Below are 10,051 nucleotides of genomic sequence, written 5' to 3' on the forward strand. Positions count from 1 at the left end.
GGGTTCTGAGGGATGCCAAGCTCAGCAGGCCTCAGGCACTGAGCAGGGATAATGGGGCACAGCTCATCTACTCCCTCACTTAGGCTTTATTGCACTGGTAGAATGTAAACTTAAGAAATGATAAGATCTGGATTTAAAAGCTCACCTGTAGAATTGTAAAAGCAAGAGATTTATCAAAGATCTAAGATGCAACCTGGGCTGAAAGAGAGGCTTAAAAAAAAGTTGATGTATTAAATGATTACTTGCTGTAAGGGTTTAGTAGAAAAGATGCTAATAGAATGAGATAACAGATGAAAACGCTAGAAACATTTCATTGGTCAGGCAGCAGTTGTGTAGAGACTTCATCAGAACATGAAAACGCTACAAATGAATAGCTTCAAAGGAGGAACAAAACTTTACATGGGGAAGAGAAAACAAAAATATTGTGGTTAGGTGAAGGACGGGAGATAATTCATTGAAGTGACAATGACATAAAACAAGGGAAGCAATAATGAGTGAATTAGAATGACAAAAGGGCTATATTCAAATACCAGAGGATGTCTGACTGGTTGGAGCTGAACAGAACAAGGGGAGGAAAGCATGGAAAATCTGGAAAATGTTCCAGTAGCCCAAGAGTGTGGTAAGAGAAAAAAGCAGCTAGACACTAGGGGTTCAGAACAACTTGTCATTCGGATGGGGAAATCCCATCCCAAGCACGATCTTACAATCTCCTCCGTTAGATTCACCTACTGTCCAACAAGAAATGGGAGCTGCAGTTAGGTCTGAAATTATTGAAATAAGTGTTAAAGCCAAGAGACTGTAAAGTGCCCAGGCGAAAGATGAGGTACTATTCTTCAAGCTTGTGTGGAGTTCTGATGGAATAGTGTAGGAGGCCAAGAACAGAGAGGCTAGAGTAGAATGGGGTACTAAAATGGCAACTGATAGAAAAACGGTGTTGCTTACAAATGGAGCTGAGGTATTTAGCAACACAAAAAAAAACCCAGCCTGTGAGCTGTGGTCAAGTCAGAATTTGTTACCTCCTTCCCACCCAACTTCCGGTGAAGATTCCATTTCCATCTCCCAGTTTCTCCATCTGTCACATCTACTTTGACAGCACTGTGTTCCACACCAGAGATTCTGAAATGTTTTCAGCTGTGGATTCACTCCACCTTAGAAACAGGCACCTCAGCCATATCCTATTTTCTGCACCTCTGCCTCTCCTCCTCTTTCTCAGAATTATGATGCCCCCCAGTCCCCCCTGTCCTGACCTTCTATCCCACCAGCCTCCATGTTGGACAAATTATCTTTTGCCGTTAGTATCACCTCCATTCTGATCCCATCATCAAACACCATTTTACCCACCCCTTTTAGCATTCTGAAGGTATCAAATCCCACTGCAGGGTGGCACTATCTAAGTTGACGGTTGACTACTGCATTGTTAAGTCTAGCTTTTAGATGAGAGGTTAAACTGAGGTTTATCCACCCCTCAGGTGGATATAGAAATTTCATTGGGACTATTTTGAAGAAGAGCAATAAGTCCTCAGTGTGTCCTGACCAATATTTATCCTCAACTAACATCGCCTGAAACAAATTATTTGGTCATTATTTCATTGCCATTTGTAGGACCTTGTCAAGTGCAAACTGGCTGTCATGTTTCCAACATTACAATAGTGACTACACTTCTGAAGTACTTCATTAGCCATAAAGTGCTATGAAAGGTGCTATATAAATGCAGGTTCTTTCTTCTCCCTGTGTGACAGCATGGCCCACTCCTTTATCACCCCTTATAGCTGCTCCCCATCACTAGCACCTATCCATAAAAGTGAAGGAGATACAACACCAGCCCTATAATTTCATCCTATATTGAGTGAATTACTGTCTAGGTCCCCAAAAGCTCTGGTACAGTGATTTACTTGTGCTTATACTGTATTCACTCTTAAAAAAAAAAATCTCATTGTACATCAAATATTCTTTATTCACTAATCAAATCAGGATAATCTCTACATCGGGGAGACCAAATGCAAAGTGGCAAGTGAGCAAACAGTGTTCCTTCTAAGCTACACGGCAGCGCAACAGGCCATCAAGTACCACACACAATTATTACAGCCGCGCATATCCTAATGGTTAAATGAGAGTTAATGTCACTCTAGCCCACAAGCAAGAAACTGGTAGACTCTCTCACGACAGGAAATTAACGGAAGACAGCCAAGCCTAACATTACTCAGGTGGAATTAACAGTTAAAATTGGCTCTTCAGTTTCTGGATCCCAAGGCACTTATTTTTCCTGTGGCCTATTCACCAATCCTCTCGATCCCTGGCCCTGCTGCTCCCCAGCCCCTCTAAAGTACTTTTAATATTCTACTCAAGGCCCAATTAAAGTTTTCTAATATCCCAGTTGGCCCCCCCTATTTTTCTAGTGAATACCACTGTTCTAACCAATGGACATCTGCAAGTTTGTAGTTCATGCTGTCCTTTGGGTGACACTCAGGAATGTGCTCCCTAATCTGAAATTCAGTTATGAGTATTCAAAGACTAGTATGCCAATTAAGACATTAGTCATTTTTCAAATGGACTGTAGGGAACATAAGTACAAGATTGAACCAGTTATAAAATTGGGCGGGGGATGAGAGAGCAAGTCTGGGAATAGATTTCCTGTATCATGCCAATAAATAATTTTAGTGTTAATTGTGCACAAAAAGGGCAAAGTCAGTAACTCTGTTACAGTAAATACATTTCCAGAAATCAGAGCAATTTCTTGAAAACAAAGGCCAAAAAATTATGCATTTAAAACAAGGACAACATACTTCAAGTCCTTGTCAAAGCCCCTCCACCACCCCATAAGCCATTCATGAAACAGATTCATAGATATGTACTTCATTGACTGGGCTGGTACCAATGCAAACTTATTAATCATTAAATCATTGCTTGTCATAGTAACTCTGTCATATACAGTTTATTGTAACTTTGCTGGCATGAATCCTTTTGATCTAAACGCAGTCATACATTCCAGTCTGGATGAAATCATGCAATTCAACAACTAATGGGAGTCATTTGAAGATTGTCTTTTTTATAAACCTACTCAGAATTTTTACAAAATACAGTTAAAGCCAATTTGGTTTTCAAGGCAGATGTAGCCTGGATAGGAAACATTTCTAACAATCAAGTTTGCAACTGCTTCCAATTTAGGACTTCCTCATAATTCCAAGTAATGTTAAAAGCAATTTTAGTTGGTCAGTCACAATCCATTGATGAACAGGATTTCACTGTTCATTAAACTCTATTAATATGTTGTTATATTTTACCCCTAACCTTATGTTAGCACCTGAGGGTGCTAAGTACCGTTCATCCCTGATTGGTCTTAAATAATAATGATGTAGGACCTCATGTTAGGAAGACCAAACAAATTGGATAACCGCTTTGTGACCAATGTTCCCTGTTAAGTTTTTCCATCCATGCGCTTAAGGACTTTTGTTAGGTGCAACAATATGAAGGTACTGTGCAGATGTGTACCACCAGTAGAAACAAAAAATCCTACATATAACACATTTTTAAAAAATTACCTTAGGTATGCAAGGAGGAGAATTGACATAGCCATTGACACAGCAACACGTTGTGTCAGGACATTTTCCAGTAATACATTGGAAGGAGGTTCCTCAAAAGAATCCAAATTAAAATTCCTTAATACTGCAGAAGGCATTGAAACTGAGGGTGAACTAAAAATATGTAACATAATTAGTCGCCTGCAAGTATTCACTAGAAAAGATATGAATAGTATGTCAAATCAGTTATCATGCTAAAGTTGTATGGTTAAATTTAAGTTTTAAGTTCAGCACCATAATCACTACACTCCCATACATGAGAGAGATTTGTTCTTTTTTTTATATTGTAGCTTGTATTTTTGTCATTTGACAGAACAAAAGTTGAATTGGTAGCAATGGCTTAAAACAAGTCAAGCTCTCTTGTTTCAATTTGACAAACTCAAACTAGAAAGAGTTAAGCAGGCCTTTTAAATGAATAGAAAATGTGGAAAAGGCAACTTTTTTCAGCTTATTGAGTGTTTTCTTTACTTAAAACTGCTATGAAGAGTGAGAAAAATAGCTCAGTAATTCCTTCACATCAGCAAATATAATCAGGCAGAGGTAACATGTCTCTGTGAATTTAGAAATAGGTTGCCTTTTGTGAACTGAAGGGTGAAGGTCAAAGAGACACTGTGTCCATATAAATTAAGTGAAAAATTACATCTGGGAACTGGGGAAAAGAGTGTTGTGGTGAGGAGAGAATGGGGTGGGAAGGAGGCAACAAGTGGGAAAAGGTCAGCAAGCAGGAGGGGTTCGGCAAAGGAGAAAGAGGTGGCAAGCGGGAGGGAGGCTGCAGGATAGACAAGTACAGGCTGCATAATGAATACCATTGGGTTAGAAGCTGTGTGCTCTGCCAATAAAAGGACAAGGATGGAGAATTGTCCCACAACTGTACAAGCCAAATGAAGGTGGTGGATAGTGACATTGTCACTGGACTAGTATTCCAGAAAACCAGGGTAATGCTCTGGGGACCTGGGTTCAATTCTCACCACGGTAGATGGTGAAATTTGAATTCAATAAAAAATCTGGAATTGAAAGTCTAATGATGACCATGAAACCATTGCCTAATGAAGAGTCAGATGGACTTGAAATGTTAACTCTGTCTTCCTTTCCACAGACGCTGTCAGACCTGCTGAATTTTTCCAGCAATTTTTGTTTTTGTTTCAGATTTCCAGCATCCACAATATTTTGCTTTTATCTTTTATGAAACCTTTGCCAATTGTTGTAAAAACCCATCTCGTTCGCTAAAGTCCTTTAGGCTGCCATCCTTACCTGGTCTGGCCTACACGTGACTCCAGACCCACAGTGATGTGGTTGACTCTTAAATGCCCTCTGAACAAGGGCAATTAGGAATGGGTAGTAAATGCTGGCCTAGCCAGTGATGCCCACATCCATGAACGAATAATAAAGATCTAATTCTTTTTCATTTCCCCTTTTTCTCACTCACACCTTCTCTTCACTGACTAGCACTCACTCCTTTATTGCCTGGTGCAGTATTACTAGAAATGTTACAGTTTTACCAGGGTGCCACATTATGTCAGTGCCATCCTACCACATGGTGGATTTACAGGACATGGATTATTGTCTGTATTTTCTGTCAGAGTCCCTGATCTCAAAAGTGCCCTTTCAGGAATGAAAACAACAAAACAAGAAAAAAAACTCATTATGCTTTGCTGGCCTTATTAACCATACTTTAGTAGGACATTTTTCCAGTAATACATTGGCAGGAGGTTCTTCAAAAGAATCTAAATTAAAAACTCTTAAGATGCAGAAGGGGTTGAAACTGAGGATGAACTTAAATCGGTAACATAATTAGTTGCCTGGAAGTATTCACTAGAATAGATATTATAGCATGTCAAATCAGTGAAACATAAATATGAAGTTATCATGCCAAAGTTGTATAGTTTTTTTTTGTCAGGCCTAACTTCTAATACTGTGTTCAGTTCTGGATGATGAGGCACAAGAGTAACATCCAGTTTTGAAAAGGTATAAAGAAAACCCACAAAGCTTGGTGTCAGGACTGAGTTATGAAGTAAAAGTTGGAAAAATAGACATTGCTATTACAGCTGTACCCATCCAGGCAAGTGGTGAATATTCCGTCATTTCCTAGCTCGAGTCTTGCAGATGGTGAAAAGGCTATGAGGATTTGGAAGGTGAGATATTCCTCACAGCAGCAACTGGTACACTTCAGCTTCTGGTTACTAACACCCAGGATATTGGTGATGGGGAACTCAGCGATAGTGGTGCCATTGAAGGTCAGGGGGAATTGACTAGGATTCTCTTTGTTTGAGGTAGTCATTAACCTGGCATTTATGTAGCTCAAATGTAACCTGCCACTTGTCAGCTGAAGTATATATGTTGTCCAGCTCCGGTTGGAGATTGGAATGTACTGCTTAATTGTTAGTGTGAATTAGTCACAGTTGGGGATGGTGGGGCAAAATGAATAATGTTATAGAGATGAAAGAAGGCAATCTCTGTGTGTAATAAAAATATCTGGAAATTCTTGGTTTGTATTGTTTGAGAAGTTTGAATCTCCTAGCTGATTATTACATCAGTTGGAGGTTTGAAGGAGATTAAGGTGAATATAGTAACTGATTTCAGACTATTTGATTATTGTATTGTTTTCCTTACAGCATTAAAGCTTCCTCTTGGTAAAACTACTGTGATGCATTTGGTTGCAAGAGAGACATTGCCAGAGCCAAATTCCCAAGGTAAGTAGATATTAAGCTGGAGTTTTCTTTTTGTTTTTAAAGGATCTGTTCATAAATTTACAGATTCATATGTATTTATATAGGGGGATGTTGAGAGAGAGATGCAGGCTCTTTCTACCCTCTCAGTTGCACACAAAAGTTCCCAGTTTTGAAGAAGAGCAGGGAGATGTCCCAGGATCCTGTCCAACATTTATCCTTCGACCTACATCTCTCAAATAAATTATCTGATTACTTCAACTCATGTTTCTGTGACCATCTACCTTGCAGTACACAAGTTGGTCACCACATTTCATTACTGAAACTTTGAGAAAAAAACTTTTTTCTTGAAAGTGTTTGCTACCTAAAATGATACATAAAAACTAAGGCCATTGTTTTAGTTGATATTTCATAGTAATAGTAGTGATTATTACATGGATAAGATATCTACATGTCAGTATCCTGCCATTTGCATTGTAGAACAGTAAGGCATGGATTCAAACCATTATTATGTACATAGTTTTATCTTATGTGATTTGGTGGAAAGCTGCCAAGTGGAACCCAGGCACTTTAACTTCTTGAGGAGTAGTGTAAAGTTGAAGAAAGAGAAATTAGAGTCTGCCACTCAAAGTTGTTACCCAGTCTGTTCTCAAAAAAATGTCTGTAGATTGTATACGTGTTATTACCTGGTGGGGATTGTATAGAAGTGAAAGTCTTGAAAATGAAGAGAGAAGATATTTTTCATGATTTTGTTTCTCACCAAAGTTTTTCTTGAATATCTTTAGGTCAAAGGAACCGTGAAAAGACTGGAGAGAGCAATTGTTGTGTGATTCTGTAAATACTTCCACTAACTGTTTACCGTGATGTAATATAGTCCTTGTCATTCATGCTGCTGGTATAGAAGAGAAGTAACGTTGCTTCAAGGATCTTTTTTAAAAACAAACCTGATTGTTCATGAAAACAAGATTAAAAACTGGAGCATTACTGTTTTGATTTATTTTAAAGCTGTTCTCTGTTGTAATGTTAATTTGTTTTTCATTTTCTAAGAGGTATTTTTTGTTTTTATTCATTTATGGGATGTTCTGTCGCTGGCTCAGCCAACGTTTATTGCCTATCCCTAATTGCCCTTGAGGGTGGTGGTGAGCTGCCTTCTTGAACCACTGCAGCCCCTGTATTCCTTCGATCATTTCTGTATTTATTTCTATATACAGACAGGCAAAATGAAACAGAAGAATTTCACGCATGAATCCATTCTGTTATCACCGTGCTTTGTAGAGCTGAAAGGAGTACATCATGCTTTTTTTTTAAAAATGCTCTTTTTTTAAACCCAGCCACTTCCTGGAGGAAAGTTGCACTGTTAAGTACAGTGTCAATGTTGCTTTGTTTAACCAGATGATGAAGCCAGAATTACTAAAAGATGAAATTACATTAAACTCTTGGTAGATAATTGTGAAATGATGTTTGTTCTTCTAACCCACAATGATCTCTTGCAATTTCCATAGCCATTAAAGTACGAATATGTCTGCTGTTAAAAAATAAAGTGGACGTGCCTGTATTTTGATGAGAATTTGTAGATTTAATTTCAAGATTCTCTCTTTCTCTTTATGCACTGTTTTGACGTGGCATTATCTGCATCAGCTTAATTTGTTGTACCAAGTGAATCCTGCAGCATACACCAGTGCATTTTGTAGCCTTAATGAGAGAGGGGAAAGTTTTGTTGAAGCATTTCTTTCTCACTGCTGTGTACCATTTACTGTATTTGTGGTAGGAAGTCTGATTAATCATCTCACCTGTTTTTAATCTCATAACCTTACTCTTGACTATTGGGCTTATTTTTAACCTAATACAAATTTAAAATCTAATGTGAGGAATTCACTCATTAAGCATTAGCACATTATGTTCTTTTCCTGTACCATGATTAACTATTTTATTACTTATCATAAATTGCTTTTCTGTATTAAGTGCTTGCAATTGTACAAAAGATAGGGAAACCAAATTATCAGAAGGACCTAATTTGTTGTGTAGGTTGGCCTTCCCTTTCCTTTTGTATAAATTACAGATGATATGCTAATTAAAACCTAGAGAAATTTTGCACAGCACTGAAGCATGAGCTACTTTCATCTGAACCTGTAAAAAAAAAAAAGTTTTTATATTTTTCAGTGGGGGGGGGTTTCTTCCCAGCTGAATTACAGATGTGTAGAATATATTTAATAAGAATCTTATACAGTACATGAGTATAGAACTTATTAACAAGTATAGATTTGCTTGTAGCATAATAGAATATACCATGTAAGTAACATTAGCAACTTTAAAAAGTCGCAGGTTGACATTGTGTTCTGTATCTAATAAAAGCATCTGCCCAGATTGAGCTCAATGGTATATGTCATAGTTAGGTGGACATGATATACCCAGTAATGTTTTTTTTCTTTTACCTGTGTTTATTGCTTTTAAAATGCTTTACATGCTATAGTTCTTACGAAATATTGTTCATATTGATCAGGATCAAATTTGTATAGAGCTGAGTTTTGCAATGATTGTAAATATCACTGAACATTTTCTTTCTGCAAGCTGTACTGATAGATACTTCTGTAAACTAAATAAAAGAATATTGCAGTTCATGCTTTGAATCTCACTGGGTATTATTTCCATGGATACACTAGTAGGTATATTTTAGATAAGCTGCTTTCAAAAAGTTCTAAGAAAAATCTAACTTGATTTTTTTGCCAGCTTATTGACTTGTTTACAATTTTGAGAATTTATATGCTTAAGATGTCACTGTTGACAAATTAAATAATTTTACACTGTTACAAAGCAACTACAAACAGATACGCAGTAAAGGTCCACATTCCACCCCTGCTGTACCACTGTAAAATGCCTTATCCTCAACTTCTGAATGCCACCCATTCAACCCATTCCAATTTTGTGGTCTTTTCATTTCTTTTATCAGTTATCCTTGATGATTCCTTCACCACGTAGTGCCTTGCCCATAAATATATAGGTTACTCAGTTATTTCACATCATTCCAGATTCATTTTGCTCATGAGCACCCTCCCATTAGGCTGCTTATAGCAGAATGCCAATGTATTTTTCTGTCCTAACAATCCTAGTTGTTCTGGATTATTAATCAATACAGAGTATAATTTGTTTTTGATTGATGAGACCTTTAATGACATACTATGTGATTGTCACCAAAGTGAACTATCCCTCCTAATCCTGTTCGACCTGTCTGCAGCCATTGACAGGATTGACCACGCCATCGTCCTCCAATGCCTCACCTCTGTCAAGCTGCTAGGTGGGACTGCCCCTGCCTGGTTTAATTCTTTTTGGTTTCATTTAAAGAATCACGTTGAAGTGGTTTCCCTTCCCAGTGCAGTACCATTGCTTCCGGAATCCCCCAAGGGTCTAGGAACCTAAGAAATAGGAGCAGGAATCAGCCCCTAGAGCCTGCTCCACCATTTACTAAGATCATAGCTAAACTTCTGCTTGAACTTTACTTTCCTGCCCTATCCCCATATGCCGTACCCAGAAATCCTATCAATATCAAACTTGAATATACATATCAATTGAGCATCCACAATTCCCTGGTGGTGTTTTACAGTTCACTCGGATTCTGAGTTGCTGTGGCAACATGCATTTTCACATGCATGTCGTAGTCTGGAGCTATGGATGGTGAAGCTTGATGCTCCAATGTTCTTTCCCTCACATAGCTGACTAGGAATTTCTCCCACCCTTACCTGTAATTGGTGTGCAGAAGGATGTGCAGGTTGATAATCAAGCTATTTGGCCACATTAATAAGCACATTTTTT

The 10,051-nt window shown here is 38.1% G+C and overlaps 1 protein-coding gene across 1 annotated transcript in view; it reads left to right on the forward strand.

Moving 5' to 3' along the window:
* The window catches only part of ubl3a (ubiquitin-like 3a), a 93,972-nt gene extending 85,110 nt beyond the window's left edge, over positions 1-8,862 (forward strand). Inside the window, exons 4-5 of the mRNA XM_041199797.1 lie at positions 6,191-6,268; positions 7,030-8,862. Of these exons, the coding sequence (XP_041055731.1) occupies positions 6,191-6,268; positions 7,030-7,082 (131 nt within the window). The 3' untranslated portion in view covers positions 7,083-8,862. The remainder of the gene's footprint in view (positions 1-6,190; positions 6,269-7,029) is intronic.
* The last annotated feature ends 1,189 nt before the right edge of the window (positions 8,863-10,051 follow it).

The sequence above is a fragment of the Carcharodon carcharias genome, chromosome 11 (genome assembly GCF_017639515.1).
Source record: "Carcharodon carcharias isolate sCarCar2 chromosome 11, sCarCar2.pri, whole genome shotgun sequence".
NCBI lineage: Eukaryota > Metazoa > Chordata > Chondrichthyes > Lamniformes > Lamnidae > Carcharodon > Carcharodon carcharias.